General features: G+C 46.1%; 2 protein-coding genes across 3 annotated transcripts in view; both read right to left on the bottom strand.

Moving 5' to 3' along the window:
• Window positions 1–9,005, bottom strand: part of LOC127593137 (protein disulfide-isomerase TMX3-like) — a 48,363-nt gene extending 39,358 nt beyond the window's left edge. For both annotated transcript variants that reach the window (XR_007960333.1, XM_052054382.1), the window contains exons 1-12: window positions 8,884–9,005; window positions 8,587–8,644; window positions 8,348–8,387; window positions 7,625–7,748; window positions 7,498–7,543; window positions 6,116–6,196; window positions 5,570–5,669; window positions 5,389–5,466; window positions 5,240–5,306; window positions 2,644–2,742; window positions 1,034–1,091; window positions 863–916 (exon numbers count right to left, since the gene is read on the bottom strand). Coding sequence is in view for 1 of the 2 variants with exons in the window: in XM_052054382.1 (XP_051910342.1) it covers window positions 863–916; window positions 1,034–1,091; window positions 2,644–2,742; window positions 5,240–5,306; window positions 5,389–5,466; window positions 5,570–5,669; window positions 6,116–6,196; window positions 7,498–7,543; window positions 7,625–7,748; window positions 8,348–8,387; window positions 8,587–8,644; window positions 8,884–8,974 (896 nt within the window). In the remaining variant the exon portion in view is untranslated. The remainder of the gene's footprint in view (window positions 1–862; window positions 917–1,033; window positions 1,092–2,643; window positions 2,743–5,239; window positions 5,307–5,388; window positions 5,467–5,569; window positions 5,670–6,115; window positions 6,197–7,497; window positions 7,544–7,624; window positions 7,749–8,347; window positions 8,388–8,586; window positions 8,645–8,883) is intronic.
• Window positions 9,006–9,224: 219 nt separating this feature from the next.
• Window positions 9,225–15,801, bottom strand: pxdc1b (PX domain containing 1b). The gene is made up of 5 exons (XM_052054391.1): window positions 15,047–15,801; window positions 11,502–11,593; window positions 11,305–11,422; window positions 11,113–11,224; window positions 9,225–10,962 (listed from the first exon to the last, which is right to left on the bottom strand). Exons 1-5 carry the CDS (start codon window positions 15,300–15,302, stop codon window positions 10,839–10,841), a joined length of 702 nt encoding a protein of 233 aa, XP_051910351.1. The 5' UTR covers window positions 15,303–15,801; the 3' UTR covers window positions 9,225–10,838.
• Between the last annotated feature and the right edge of the window lie 148 nt (window positions 15,802–15,949).

Below are 15,949 nucleotides of genomic sequence, written 5' to 3'. Positions count from 1 at the left end.
TGCTCCCTTTGCATGATGCAGCTGTGAAAAAGCCACAGACTGATTTCAGGAATAAATCATTACAACGGCAGCTCGATGGGGAATTCTATTAGGATCTGACTGTCAGCAGGGTGCATTGTGGGTAGTCCAGGTAAAACGGCTGCAACGGGCGTCTGGGGGAATGACTGATTAGGTGCGCTCGCGCTATTCATTGTAGCTCGCAGGTGCCACATCATGGCGGCGGCGCTCGTGTCAATGATGAAATTATGAGAAGACGGGAGAGTGTCATAAATGCAGAAAACACAACGAAAACATCACTCTGACTTATTGATAATTTTGCTGACAAGTGCCAGGCGACGAATGAAGCTAATAAAAAGTCTCAATCTGAATGTCTATTAAGGGACCCGGGGGATGTATACAGATCCAAGATGTAATTACTTTTTCTTGTTCGGGACCAAGATGAGCAAACGGAGCGCAACCTTTCCTGGTGGAGGATTCGGGCCACTTGCTTCTCCCCCCCGGGGAAATGAATCCATAAAGCGGGATATCCATTGAAGGCATGTTTATTATCTGATTGGCTCAGTGGCTCTGTAGCTAAAGGCTTCTAAAATTGAATCTCAAAGGCTGAAGGCAGGAGGCAGGGATGGGAGTTGGTGGGGGGGGGGGGGGGGAATACTTGCAATCGGGAAAATAGAGAAGCAGTGATATTTAAGGTAAGAGCCCACAAGCTATAATTCAGAAAAGGCTCGGATTTTTTTTCTTTTGTACTTTTTACTACCATCTGGTTAGGTGTGTAAATGCAACAGATTGTGATGCTTGGATTGAAGCACAATGAAAAATGGGCCCGCCATCCCTGAATACATCAACAAATTGGATGTCATACCTGCTAAAGTGCTCTCTGTATTCCTTGGCAACCGTCTGAATCAACATTTTCAATCTGTGGGGGGAAACGGATAACAACAACAACAAAAAAGACTGTGAGCAGACTTGCCCTGAAAGCGTCGGCGAGTCTTATTTTGATTGGCCAGCCGTGCACTACAAGGTGCTGGCGTACCTGCCACTCTCCTCTGTGGGGTCCTTCTCGTCGATGATTGCGATCGCCACCAGTTTGCCTAAAGGGGGCAGACAAGGGGGCGGGCTGCAATCACAGGAAGCAGGCGAGAGAACAATGGCCAGCCAGATAAGATGCTCAAATGAGCCTTCGTCTCGCTCGCTAATATTTAGGTGGACGTGGGAGAAAATGGATCAATTGATTACAATATCCCTTTGCAAGCCTTCAACGTAAACGGGTTAAATCCTGGAGCGCCCCTTGATGGTGCCTTGCAGAGTTGTCGGGTTTTATTGGTCAATGAGCCATTTTCGCAGCCAAATAGAAGCGGTTGTTTTCAAAAAGGGCTTTGACCCAAACTGTGTCGTCGGGAGTAATAAAGGACGAAAACCACTGGCGCACGTTGTTTGATCTGCATTACACGCTTCAAGTTACCCTAAAGTTCAGACTTTTTTTTTAATCAAACGGAATCTAAAGGGCACGGTCGCACCGCCGTCCGAGTTCGGGCGCGCGGACATTTACACATGGACGCCACGCTTTGTGTGGGTACAAGTTATGTCGTGTGGCTGACAGGGGGGGCGCAGAGCGAAAAAATGGCATTCCGCTTGGCGACACACTCGCATTCCCGGCGCTGTCAAAGAACGGTTACACTCGTCCGATATCTAGGCGACTATTTCAAAGCCTCCATCTTTAATCAGCAACGCTCTAATTAAAACGCATTTCTGTGGCGGCAGAGCTTGTTAGGTGCCATGCCTGGCTGGGTGAGACAAGTGGGCTGAATCAAAGTGCCCGTCACAGGAAGGTACACATTAAGATGAAACGCCGAAATGCTGCTGTGTCTAATATTAGACGGCGCGCAGCCTCTTTTGAAACTGCTGCTCGCATTAAGCTGGAGACTTCCTGTGGGAGGGTGCGTCTGCAAAGTAGAGCAACATGCCACGGATTTGAGAAGGAGGAAATGTCCTTAAACGACTCGACCGCCAGACATATCGGAGGATGTGATGACTGGGAATAAATTGAAGTTGGGGGATAGCGGGGGTTCATGTGCAGTACAGTTGTCCCTTGCAGGATATCGCGGTTGACTTTTTGCAGATTCGTGCGTTGCATTTTTTGACGAGAATGGTCAAAGAGTTGGATCGTTTCAAACTATAAAGTGCAACGTGCCAAGCGGCAAAGTCCAACTGTCCTCCATTACACAACTTTGACATGAACATCTGCGCACCACAATCATTATTTTATATGCGCAGAGGCAAAAATGTCCAGTGGGGAGAATTTAGTGCCATCAAGTGGTGAACTGAAAGAATGCAATGACCTCAACTGAAGACGGGTGCATTTTGTAGCAGGCGCACAAGAAGGGACAGACAAAACTTGGCAAGCCTACCGCCAATTACTTCAGCAAGGGTGCGAGCAAAATGTCACCCACAACGACTCTTACTATACGTTGTAAGTTCATGGCAGTCGTTACGCAAGCTGCAGTTAGTTAAGGAACCACCTTCGCTAGCTTTGTCCGAACACACATTGAACACTCCGCCCCTTTAAAAATATGCATAAATAATCTCACAAATATTTGGTGCCTGACGGGCGCGAGCTTTGCGATAAAGGAAGAGCGACTGTACCCGTTTCTCCGAGCTCGTACAGCGTGAAGCCATCGATCTGCAGGTACCCTTGGAAGCGCTCCCTGTTGACCCAACTGGTCAGGCTGCCATCAACGTACTCTGCAACACGGAAGCACACGTACAACCTTGTTTAATATTGCAGTGCCAGGTCAGCTCCACCCTGAGCTAAGTTTAAGCAAGTTTTAGGGCAAAATGTAAACGTCGAGATTTTTATTTTATTTTTTTAAATGTATTGCATTGAACCTTGTTAAGTCAATGTTGCTAAGAGGAAAAATCAGGACCGTGACCACACACACACAAAAAACGGTACATAAAAGCATGTCAGGATGAGTTTGGTGGTTAAGAACAAGACCACCACAAACCTTTTAGGTGGCCCTAACTTCAAAAATGACCCACCAAACTCTGCTTAAAAGTTTCCCCAGGACAGCTAAAGCTATTACAGCTAAAAATGAGGCAAATGAGGCATTGTCTTTACATTTCATTTCCTGTCGCTGTCCAAAACCCTGCTGTCCATGTAGTCCGTGTCATTTTTCATAAATGTAGCATGACCCGATGGCGGTTGCCCGGACACCCTTGATCAAGTTTCCACTTAAAACGCATGAAAGGGAGCTGTGTATTTCAACAGACAGGCACTGTGGAAAACAAGGGACGTCTCGTGGAGAAAAGAGAAAAAAAAAGGCTTTTGTGCGGGCATGTGAATGGGTCCGCGCCGCATGTTGCCACCCGCACATCTGGCGGCCACATGTGGAGCCGATCGCGCTCCCCTGGATGAAAATAGCAGAGGGAAGGTTTGAAAAGCGCTCGCAGAGCACCTGAAAAAGGCGACAGGGACCTCATTATGATACCTTAATAAGTTATCACGCCCTGGCGGCCACCAGTGAGAGTAATTACAAGATCGGCAATGACTTTGACACGCTTTTTAAGCAAGGCAGGGGAGCCACCCCAAAGGGCCTAATAGTGAATATGATTTCGAACAGCGCACGGTCATCCTTGGCGTGGATATTAATGCTGAGTTTGCGTAAGAAGGCTGCTGAGTCGACTCCAGCGCATTCTTTCCACAGATGTTCTGGTTTTATGGGCACACGCGCTTCCTTCCCCCCAGAGCGAGCTGAAGGCCCGCGCGCTAAGCGGCGCCCCGCCCACCTCCACTGCTTTCACTTTGAAACATATTCGAGCCACACAACCTGGGCGATGGCGTTCTCGGACCTTGCGATGCGGCCTGTTAAAGTTACCTCGGCAGGGATGAGGAATTAAAAAAAAATAAATTTTAAACAATATGATATTCAATGTCAAGGGCACGCGGGCGTGGAAATGGTAGCCCTGACCTATTCATGGATGAAGGTTCATGAGACGCAAGACCACGGACACCGTGGTCCAAACCGGACAGAGGCTACAAGGAGTCAAACTCTTGTACACATTATGCTCAGTAAATATTTAAAGTTTGAGTTCAGCAGCAAAATTCACCTCTTTTTAGCCATCTCAGGAGGCGGCCATCTTGCCACTTGCTGTCGACTGAAAACAACCTCACAGCTGCTCAGGACTTAGGTAACGACCAATCCTGGATCAGCTGTTTTCTGAAGCTGAGCCATGATGGGTCATTTGCTGAGCCCTGACCAGCTGTGATGTCATTGGCAAAATGGCCGCCTCCGAAAATACCAAAAGAAAGTAAAATCCATTCGTGCACACATTCGATGCCACTTTGCACTAGACTTGAGTTGGCCACAAAAATAGGGCCTTGTTGATAAATAATGAATAAACATAAGACTTAAAAGTTCATTTTAGCACATATAATAATTAATTTTACATATGTTATCTATACTTTCCGTCACTTTCACTGCCATCCTCGTATTCTTGGCTGACTACGATCCAGCGCGCCATCATCTTCAGTGGGGCGGCAGCGTCTTGTCATCGCTGTCACGGCGCGTTCGGCGGCCCGTCGCTTCAGTGCCCGCTGTAAATGTATGCAAACTAATTCCGCCTCACAGCTGGCTCCGTTTTGTACGCTCCCAAAGGAGGAGCGGCGGAGTCAAATCGGAGGGAGATTAGCGGAGAGACTCTAAGCCGAGCGATAACTAAGACGGTCCGACAACCGAAGCGGCCTCCTCCGCGTCGCATCCAGATTGACCTTGTCGCTCATCACACCCTTCAGACACGCCGCCGTCCGGCCGCTGATCAAAACCTCCCGAGCAACAGCTTCTGTAGCGTGAAGGATTGTGGGAAATTAAATATGTATGAGCTTCGGTGCCATACTTTTATTTTAACAGGAGACTTGAGGGAGCGGGGGGGGGGGGGGGGGGGGGGGGTTGCAGTGCCTTGCGACCGTGCACTAAAGCTATGAAACCAAAACAAGGAGGCGCCGCCCATCTCACGTGTCATTTACGGCTCGGCAGCGCTTAAGCTACAAGCTCTGCGGTCTCCCACACCGGCCGGCCTGCTACCCGGCTACGCCTGCGGAGACAACCACTGTGACATGGCTCGGGGCCTCGCCGTACGGTGGCGCAAAGATGAAAGAGGAGCGCGGTTCAAAGAGAGAAGGCAGACCGGGCGAGCCCTGGAAAGAAGAGCCGACGACACCGTTTCGAGGCGCAGCACTCACCGTCGTAAGTGAAGTAGGCGCCATCTTTGAACACGATAACCGCAGGCAGCTCCGGCAAGGTGACAGACTGAAAAGTTTAACATGCAGAGAATGTGAAACAGAACAGCAAACCCGAGGTGACAAATATAACCACGCTCAGCACATTTCACCTCTGGCAGGACGTCTTCTGAGCCCGAGAAGAAGTAGGTATAGACGATGAGCTCCGTGGCGACGTCGTTATATTTCTCCTGCCAAGACAATACAAATATATGTGTATATACACATTTATATATATATATAAAAATTAGCAGTCCTGTATTTAACACAAACATTTAGGTGACAAGCACTCACTTTGAGAGGAGACTCGCCGCCAACGTACACGAACAGGACGTCGTGCCGCTTCATTACATGCTCGAACATGTGCTTGCTGGGAAGGCCTCGAACGGCCGGCCTACAGAGAGCAGATCGAAGTGGTCAAGATTGAAACAAAGCGACAAAGTACACCAGCAAAGGAGATCCAACACAAGGGCTGAAGAAAAAAAACTTTGCCGCAATTGGGATCAGTGCTCCTCCCAATTCTGTGCTTTCAGATCAAAATATTTTTATCATTGCACATTCAAAAAGTTAAAAAAACGGCTGTACCGGAGGTCACCAAAAGTACCTCCTGCTGTGTTCTGTATGTGAATTTGGATTGTGAGATTGTGGTGCCACACAGTGGTGATGCGCGCCAACTTCAGCCAATCTCAAATTGGGAGGTTCGGCTCAAAGGAGTCGGAATTGGGGGAAGGGGAGCAAATATGGTGGAGGTCGTTAGCGAGTGCACAGCAGCGTTCCCGTGGAGACGGAGTAGGTAGTGTTCATTTCATTTGGCGCTTCCGGCAGAGCATCAGCACTCACCCTGCCACCCGATTGGCAAATTCCACAATGTCGTCTTTTGTCCTTGGACCTTTGTAATTGTAGGCCAGGTCAGCCTTCAATCTGCAAAGGGGGGGGAGACACATGATTCATGTTTAGTCAAGAAAGTACCAATATGTGGATCGAGATGGGGGACACGAGAGGGAAAAAAAAACATTTTTTGTCAACCTGATTTGACCCATCAAGACAGTGATCAAGTTTGCAGTTTGGTTTGGCAAAAAAATAAAAATAAATAACATTTGCAAGACTGACACTTCAACTTCTTTCAAGTGTTTTCAACTGGATTTTCTGGGGAGGGGGGTTCTATCACCAATGGACAAACAGCTCCATTCTATCCTTTCTACCAGTATCAGCCAAACACGGATACCTGGTGTTGGTCGTCACCCATTCCTAAATCGTTTAATTTTTACTGGGATTTTTTTTTAAACCTGTATTGAACTGGAGCACTGGAATACGGGCTAAAAACAGCACAGTGGTGTGGAGTGTGGCTACGGTTACATCAGCCCACAGGGCTTCATGCTCTCAGAGGAGGGTGGGGAAAAGGTTCAATTGGGCGGTTGGCGAGGGAGGGGGGGGGGGGGCTTCTGCTGTCCTCTGACGGAAGTTTCATCACTCGCCTGCGCCGCGTGAAATGCATTTCCCCAGAGGAGTCGGATGAAACGCCTACCGCGCTAACTACATCTGAGAAACACTTTTTACACATAAATACATCTAGGCGAAAATGTTTATTTCTCGCGAACAACGTCGCTTACGATTAAAAGCATCAGGAGGTGTCGCAGTAATGGAATTGAAGTAACATGTTGTGAGCAAGGATTGTCTTGATTACGCCTCAGGCAAGCAGCAGCTGCTGCAGCACGCCGCGTTCCTTCCTGAAGGACACATCTCCACAGGCCGAACCTCCAGGGGAAAAGACTCGAGAGGAACCCAGAACAAACCTCGCCAAAAGGCACTCCCGAGGCAGGGAAATTTCATGCAAATTACTGCAGCCGGTGCTGCTTTCGATCTCAGTCATAAATTACCAAGCCAATTTTGGACATCATTAACCCATTCAAAGCCGTGGATTGTGAAATTCAGATTTCAGAATGTACTACAATGAGTAAGAAATGCCTGTAGGTGGCAGCGTTGCATCGTTTTGGATTTGAAATCAGACAATCTGAGGTTAACAGAGGTGACGAGAGCAAAGTCAATACATACATCATACATGACTCAGAATAAAAAGTCTTCTTGTCTCAAACTCTTCATGACAAAGGGGTTTCCTTCAGTTTGCGACTCGATCGACAAAGGGATCAAGACCACTTAATGCCACTTTTTCCATGACTCAAAATCAAAAGCATTTTTGACCCGACTGTGGCACAGACACTTACAGTTTTATCGTGGGGTAACCTCGCACGCCAAACTCTGACGCCATACCTACCAATGAAAAGACAAAACTTCCTTGAATCGTTTCAGTATTGACTTTGTTAGAAAAAGAAATACAAGACAGCAACTCACCTGAGTAAGCGGTGGCGTCCATCTTGCCGACACGGACCGGCGACCCGGAGAGCTTCAGCTCGGCTCCCACGTCGTGCCACACTGGCTCCAGTTTTTTACAGTAGCCGCACCAGGGAGCGTAGAACTGATGGCGAGATATTGACAACAATTGCACCACGTTCTAGACAGCCATGAGCATATCAGACGCTGCGATGATCTTGACACTGAAGGGCCATTTCAAGTGGCAGCAGTGGTGTAAAAGAACAGCTTTACATTTTCCAAGTAAACACCTCCCCGTTTAATCAGGATCATCATCAATAGAATATGCATGATCCAAATTATCTATTTTATCAAGTTTTGCCATGGAGCTGTGAGAACATATTTGCGGCAGTATTCTGCTTCACTGGGGTTCGTGCACAACAGACATAACAATAAATGGCTCTTTTGGGACCTCTCATACTGTACTTTAAGCAAAGGAAGACTTATTCGTACCATTTCCGCTTCACCGAGGCGGCATGAGAATTCTGAAAGAGACTCTGACTGTAACATAAGCCCCCCTGGCTTTGCCTGCATGCATGGCTTGTCATTGACGAGAACACAAGCACAATGCAACCCTCCATTCAGCCCCGCCACCCACTTCCACCACGCACATTGGTACTTCCGTCAGGGATGAGCCTGGTGGCATCCGGCCGGGCATGAATTGAGTTTGTGTGTGTGTGTGTGTTTGAGAGAGTTAAAACTTACATCAACCAGCCAGATGTCATTCACTCTGGTCTCTTTAAACCTGCCAAACAGAAAAGTGGACACCTTGCTATCAACAAAAAAATGGACAGAATGAAACCAATGCATTTAGTTCAAAATTTTAAGTATGGGCTTGTTTAAGTTCAATGTACCATATATAAAAATACAAATCCAGGATAAGTTTGTGATTACATTGATTCGTGTTTAACACACAGCAAACAAGTCTTGAATGATTTACGTACGTGTCGTCGAGATCCTTCACAAAGGCAAGCACCCCCGAACCCAAAAAGGCCGCAAAAACTGCAGTGAGGAACAAGATAAAGCCAAGTCATGCAACGTTTTCGTGTGAATGTTACAAAATTAAACGGCAGCTCCTCCAGCCTGGCGGCAAGCATCCCCACCAGGCTAAAGAAGCTAGCATCACCTTTGGCATCATTCGGTGCCACAATTTCACCAATAGCTGTTTTATGGCCGGGGAGAGGTCGCGCTCTCACAGACGAAGGGCAAAGGCAAAGAATAAATTGAAAGAGCGAACGTACCTCCATAATACAAAGAAACTTTCACTCCTGCCATCGCTGCGATTGACGGAAAGCCGGAAATACACCCGCGAAACTGAACCATTCTACGCATGCGCGTCCAACGTCAGTCCAGCCTGAACGAGGAAAGCGTTTCCCGCATGCGCGTGACGACGTACGATACTACTTTTTCTCGTTCATATTTTTATTGTGACGTCGCATGTATCGAACTATATAGTCATTTTTGTGAAATTATTTTTTTGCACGCAAAAGGCGAACAAGAAGAAATTTAATATTCATCTGAAACCGATGCACGATCTCCCCAGGCCACAAGATGGCGCTGGGATATCATGACAAAGAGCCTGTTGGTTGCTCGCTCATTTTATTAAAAATGTGTTGGTTTTTAAAATATTTTAATACTGTCAGAACAGAAAATTTACAACATAAACATTCCTTACATTATAATCAGCATAAAACTCATCCTGGTTATTCACATTAATAAAATGAAATAATTAAAGCTGTTATATTATTTCATAATTATCTGCCATGCTCGTAATCATTTAATTGTTTTGATATACTGGCATTTCATACACTATGCAGCAGGACATAAAGAGTTATTTCAACCAGCTGAACTTTTACGTCATGTGTTTCTTGAGGGCAAAGCGCTAAAACACCAAAACTTCTTCGGTGAGAACGAGCTGTATTTTCTCACTGGCTGCATGGTGATCATGACTGTGTTACTAAACAGAGCCATGCTGAGGCCTCCTGTGCCAACTTTGCTAAGCTTGAATGCCTCTGTATTTAAAGGAGGGGGGGGCAGGAGAGGAACAATACCGGCGTGAGTTGTAGAGAGCTCGCATGTGGTGTGTCTCCTACTCTTGGCCATTCAAGTAACCCAAGTGGCTTAAGTTGCACAAAGAACAACACAAGTTTACAGTTTTCCATTTTGTCGGTAGTCATAGCTGATTGAAGGCACTTAAGTGAAAGGAAAATGTAAACATCGAATGGGAGGACTCATACAACACAAAAGAAATTAATTGGAATCAGCTGTTTGCTTGACAGTAAAAAGAGAGGGCATTATGAGTTCCCTCCCCCAGCCCTGCACTGGATTGCCACGTTCAGGCCCTCAGTAAACCCACTGACCTCACATGGCCTGTCGTCTTTTCTGGTGGTGATTCAGAGCATCACATGACCCCAACACTCATTCTCTCCTCCTAACATTACAATCTAGGTTGAAATACAATGACACTTGAAGTCGTTAGTGCAGTGACCGAGTGAGTAACACATCCACCTCACAGTTCTGCAGCTCAGGGTTCATGTCTCAGCTCTGGCCGTCCTTTCTGGAGTTTGCATATTCTCCCAATGCTTGCATGGGATTTCGACAAGTATTCTGTCTTCATGTAAGTTATTTGCATACTTAACTTCCAATAGGTGTGAATGTGAGCATGAATGGTTGATTGGCAACCAGTCAAGGTTGTAACTCGCCTCTTACGTAAAGTCAGTTGGCTCCAGGTCATCTGCAACCCGACCGACTGAAAAAGCCTTATAGGACACTGAGGGATAAAAACAATTTACTAAATTTTGCAGCATAGCATGAAATGTTGAAGGGACCGCAAGGGGTTCCAGGAGGCACACCGGGATGGGTGTTTTGTTTCAACACTTCCATGAGAAATAATCCATCACCTTTAGCCGTCAAAGCCTCAAAATCCGCCACGCACAAATCCTCTTTGAGAGGTTGCATTAGGCGCACCAAAATAGCACAAGAAACAAAGATGGCAGAAAGAGCTTCCTAACGACTTATTGTAATCCCGCGATAACGCCAGGGTGGGTGTTAAACTGCTGACTTTGAATTTCGGGCGGCCGGGTAAGCACGTGTCATTTTGCCTCAACATCTTCCAGGGTGAATTGTTGAAAAGGTCCTATTGGTGCTATCTCGCTGTTGGTTTTCTTTCAATAGTTCAATAGTTCCAGACAGCTCCTCATTCCAAGATGTCAGTCTCAAATGGTACGAGGTGGTAGTAGGACAGGTTGGTAACGTATGCCTCCGTTTCCTCATCGCACACATCCGCATGCATGGGCAAGAACTCTGGTCCGTCGTCGTACCTGACGCAAGAAGCAAAGAATGCATGGCTGGAGTTATTTGCTCTGCTTCCCATGCACACCCAGGGAAGGAAAAGGGGGCCCCCCCCGGCAAGCTTCCTGTTGAATCAAGTGGTGGAGAAGGACGGGGTTGAATCATTCCGTTTCACTCACGTGTGCTCCACCGAGTCTGTGGAAGAGGGTCTCGCCTTCTTGTCTGGCAGCTTGTGGTCAAAGACGATCGTTTCGGTATTAGCCAGACAGAAGCCGTTTGAGCGCATGATTTCTGAAGGACCAAAACAGGTGGAACTGCATTTCGGATCCAATCAGGGCCATGAAGAACGGGACTCAAGAAGGACAACTTACCCGATATCTTGACCGGACTCTCGAAACAGGGCTGGATTCTGTGCACCTTGTCGTTCCGGAGCACCTGGTCCAGTGGCGAGCGCTCAAAGAAAGTCAGCATGACTTCGGATCTGGAATACTACGGATGGCGCCGATGCATGAGTGCGACGTTGGCCAAAACGTTGCATCAGCCTCTCGGCGGCCGTGCCCCGACCCACCTTGCACGGCATGTTGATGGCATTTTTCAGCAGCCTTTCCACCTCGTTAAGCTTCTCCTCGATGTCGTTTGCTTCTTTGATTTTCACCAGACCTGAAATTACAAAATCGAGCCAAGTCAGGAATTCCAAAAAAAAAAAAGAATGAGTCTGGTAAGGAAGAACAACCCAATTCAAATACCTTTGGGGTGAACTAAATGGAAAACTCTCGAGGTGTCCAATTTTTTTTAGCCCATGTTAAAACAGCAAGTCAAATAAGCATTACGTAATCAAGCCCGCAGGGACATTTGACGACATATAAAGAGGAAGTGGGGAGTGACATCAGCACATTCGGCAAGACCCACGCGGGCGCCTCCCCTGTGTGGCGAGCAAGGCGTCATTTTAGGTTCATGTAAACCCTCGCGCTGTGTAGAAGGACTGAATAAGAACTCGTCAATCTTGACGCCAAAATCGGGGCTGCTGAATCAACACAGGAAGCGAGGCCTCGTACGGCTGTGTATCATTGCTGAAGGATCTTGAAAGGCCTTCCGGTTTACTGCACTGCCTTCCGGGCCACCGTCGTCCTTGAACAATCGATTAAGAGAGATTTAAGTGAGTCTTATCATCTCAGAAGAGCTTTTTATTTGTATCGTGAAGAATTATCTTGCCAGAGCAACAAAAACATCACCTTCTTAACGCATTCACTCCCAAAGACGTTTTTAAACGTCTTTTCAGACTTGGTCCAGAATTGGCCAGTACTGAATGAGTTAATGGAGATAAGACATACTGTATTTGTTGGTGGGCTACTTCCTGGTTTGTGGAATCGGATGCTTGGTTCTTGGTGGAGGTTAACAAGAATGACTCACAGACCTCCACTGCCGCGTCAACCAAAATGTGGTGGATTAATTAGCCGGCTAAGGCGTTGTCCATTCAAAACAACTCTAATTGGCAGCTATCGTTTGCGTGGAACTCATAAGCACGTGTGAACATTCTGACACTTTATCAGGTCTCAAAGCGTCTGCACTCAAACAAATCGTTTCTCGTCCGCCTGTCCAGAAACGACCGTCCTGCTAAGCCCCCGGTCCAAACAAGCTGAATATTCATCAGGTGGTTCATATCGATCCATGCTCAGCGGTGCGACGTGACCCTTCTCAAACGGCCCCGGGTTTTTTTTTTTTCTTTTCAAACCACCGTGAGCAATCGCTTCCTGTCTGCGTGAGCGCATGGAAGCTATGTAGCCGTCAGAGGCCGGAGCGGGGACTAAATATAGGAAGTGAAGTCGCCTGGCTCTCCCTCATCATGACATCAGAGTGTTTCTTTCCTTGTTGCCTGGATGTGGAAAAGACACAGGAAAACAGAAGAAGATCCAGGGCCAAGTTTGACTTTTGAACAAGAGGAAAGCCAAGCAAAGACCCCCCCCCCCCCCCATGTGACAACAGACATGCTTCCCTGTCCTGTCAACAACTTGTCCACGATTTCCGTGCAACAGCAGGAAGTCAAAACATTCCAGGCGCAGCTGCATGGATGTTTTGACAAATATTTGTCTCTCTACGCCACAGACATGCGCCATCCCATTGGAAAGGGCTTGCAAAGCAGTGCTGGGAATTATCCGAGTACAAATACTTTATTCCAGTCGATAAGATTTTAAAGATAGGCTTGTTAGTTTTTTTTTTTGTTTGTTTTCAACCTCCATAGATGACACGACGGAAAAACAACATCAATAGATAGTGGCTGAGATTGTGATCTGATGGAAAAACCCCGGACAGCGAGATGTTCTCTACCCTGATTGAAGAGAAAAAGGTCGGACGTTATTGATGCTAATCAAGCTAGCTTGAATCAAATCAAATTAAATTCTACCTCAGACTTGGTACGCTTTTACTTTTATGTTAGTAACGGTATCAAATGACTACTTCTAATTTGCTAGAGTTCTTTTTTAACACAAGTACCGCTACTTGTGAGTGTGAGAATTAAAGTTGTTTCGCTTGTTAGCGTAACGCACACCAGTAGAGCATTAATAGATACTGACCTCTGACCTACAGCTAGTGTTACCCCAGAGTCATGAAACAGACTTAAATAGCGGCGGCTTTTGTGTCTGTCTGACAGCAAAAACCTGCCTCACATGTTCATCCGTCGCTTTAAGTGTAAATATTGACTGCCACAAAAAAAAAACGATTGTAGGGATTTACCAAAAACAAATGAACCGTCCATGAAGCAGTTCTTATTGCCTTCTGGTCCTATAAAATTGATCGAAAGCGATAGACTATGCTCTCATGCAGGCCTCAGGCTGTTGACGTACCATCCAAAAGTAGACTTTGTTCATTATTGACCTGTCCAAACATGTCAACGTGACTGAAAAAGAAAAAAAAAAGAAGCTGTGACTGACAGAGATGATCGTTTGTTTCCTTTTATGGATGTGCATCATTAGGCGGTAAATTAATATGATGCAACTAACCGCGGGGATGGAAAATGCCGACAACGCAATTTTAAATGGTATACTGTTATTATGTCTGATTCTGCTTTGTCACTTTTGCTAAAACCCGAATGAAAGTGTGGGGAGTTCACTGCTGGGAAACTGGCCATCTAAAGTTTAAAGAGGAAATAAAATGATGCATACTAGAGAAGTCGACTACTTTATCAGATAGGAACTTGTTCATTGTCAAAATATATATATATATACCGGTATATACAATTTGACCCCGCCACAAAGTAATTAAAAAGAAAAATTATGTTACAGAAGTTATCGACTGTACCATGCTGGAACTTGTTTCTTGGTCAAAAGTCTAAATTTATTTATTTCTAATTAAAATATTTTTTTGTTAAAATATGGCTTTGTATTATCTCGGATGCGGTTGTCAAACTTCTGGCCTGGGGGCCACATTGTCTTCATGTTTAAAAACACTGACATATTGCAAGCATTTTTTGTGACCAATTCCCCTTTTAAAACGAATGTAATATTTGAACAGTTTTTAATGGCTTCAGATTTCAAAATTAGGTATTCATCCATTTGTTGGGGATAGAGTACTTGATGTCAATATGAGGTGATCATACATTTGGGTTCACAGTCGGCCCTCCAGAGTAGACCCCAATAAGTTTTGATACTCCTGGTCTCTTTTTTTCTGAAATGATTTTTATAACTCAGGCAAAAATAGTAAAAAAAAAAATACAATACTGGAATATATTTTGCCTTTTAAAAAAACAAATGTCCCAATGTTAGTCAACATTTGTCCAAAACTGTGTAATTTTTGTCCACATTTTGTGCTGTATTATCCAAAAATGGAGGAGAAATTCATTACTTTTTTTCCTAATGGGGGGAAAAAAACTACAATTGTCATGAAAGAATTATTTAAACCTCTTCGGCACTTGTCAAAATGTATTTTCACAAATGATACGTCCTATTTTTCCACGAGTCAACTTATATTCCTACGTGCACACGACGACAACTATTTGGGCGAATTTTAGTGGCAGGCAGCTGAGTCAGAACCCGCAAAATCCCACGCAAACGACCGTGGCTCAAAAAGCCCACTCCCGAAGCTTTTCTATGCTCGAGTCTCCCCGACCGATAGACCGACCTTGGGTGAGGGGCGAGGCGGACAGGTCTTCGCTGTCCTCCGGGAACGAGTCGTTGAGGCGCCGAAAGAGTCGTCCCAGGTCCGAGTAGCTGCGGTGCAAGTACAGCACGTTCCTGTCCGACCACTCGGTGCGAATCTCGAAGAAGTCCTCCTCGTCTCCCCTCGAGCTGATGAGCAGCCTGCGGACGCCGTTCACCCAGCAGTCCCGCACGAACATATTCACCAGCGACGTGCCCTCGAACACGGCCGAAGCCATGCCGCTCAGTCCGGCATGCCGACGAGCTCCCAGACGCTCCGACCAATGGCCGCGGACGACCACAACTTTTTGACGTGGACTTCCCCCCCGTCTCTCTTTCTTTGGTCGTAGTTTGGAAACAGTCGATGCGGGGAAGCTCGGCCCAGTAGACGAAGTCAAACGTGGCGTGATTGAGGAGGGAGTGTAACCAGAGTCTGACGATGGAAGTCATTGCAAGTCAGAGATGACGCCCATTTGGAAAGAAAGAAAAATACTCCCAATTGTTCCAATCTTCTTCGTCATGTTAAGTTGACGTTATTGTATTTCATAAAAAAGTATTTCTCCACCGCATCTGTTCGAGTGTGACGACGATTTTCTCCTCTGTGGACATTTTAAGCAAATTTCTTCACTCTTTTCCCGACTTTGCTCGCTCCTTTCTTGTTTGACAACAGCTCATTATTATGCAAAGAACGCAACGGGGTCTCAAAAGACCAACCACTCATTTGCACTCCTATGAGAGTGCTTTTCAATAACATAAAATAACAAGCAACAATACAAATTATAGGTAGCCGTTGACACCCAGTCGGCAATCCGCACTGCAGTCATTAAATGGAAGTAAAGGATATTTCCTATTAATGTCACTTTCTCCCAGACAATGGAAGCACATT

This window comes from Hippocampus zosterae, chromosome 20 (assembly GCF_025434085.1).
Source record: "Hippocampus zosterae strain Florida chromosome 20, ASM2543408v3, whole genome shotgun sequence".
Classification (NCBI taxonomy): domain Eukaryota; kingdom Metazoa; phylum Chordata; class Actinopteri; order Syngnathiformes; family Syngnathidae; genus Hippocampus; species Hippocampus zosterae.
The sequence above is the reverse complement of the archived record's forward strand: the minus strand, read 5'-3'. Positions and strand labels throughout refer to the sequence as shown.

Bases quoted from the DNA above. Each gene is read 5' to 3' on its own strand.
- pxdc1b (XM_052054391.1), bottom strand. From the start codon at position 15,302: ATGGCTTCGGCCGTGTTCGAGGGCACGTCGCTGGTGAATATGTTCGTG. The intron at 11,225-11,304 runs GTAAGTTGTCCT...TTGGTCCTTCAG, and splicing joins GAGTCCGGTCAAGATATCGG to AAATCATGCGCTCAAACGGC. The intron at 10,963-11,112 runs GTGAGTGAAACG...TTCTTGCGTCAG, and splicing joins ACAGACTCGGTGGAGCACAC to GTACGACGACGGACCAGAGT.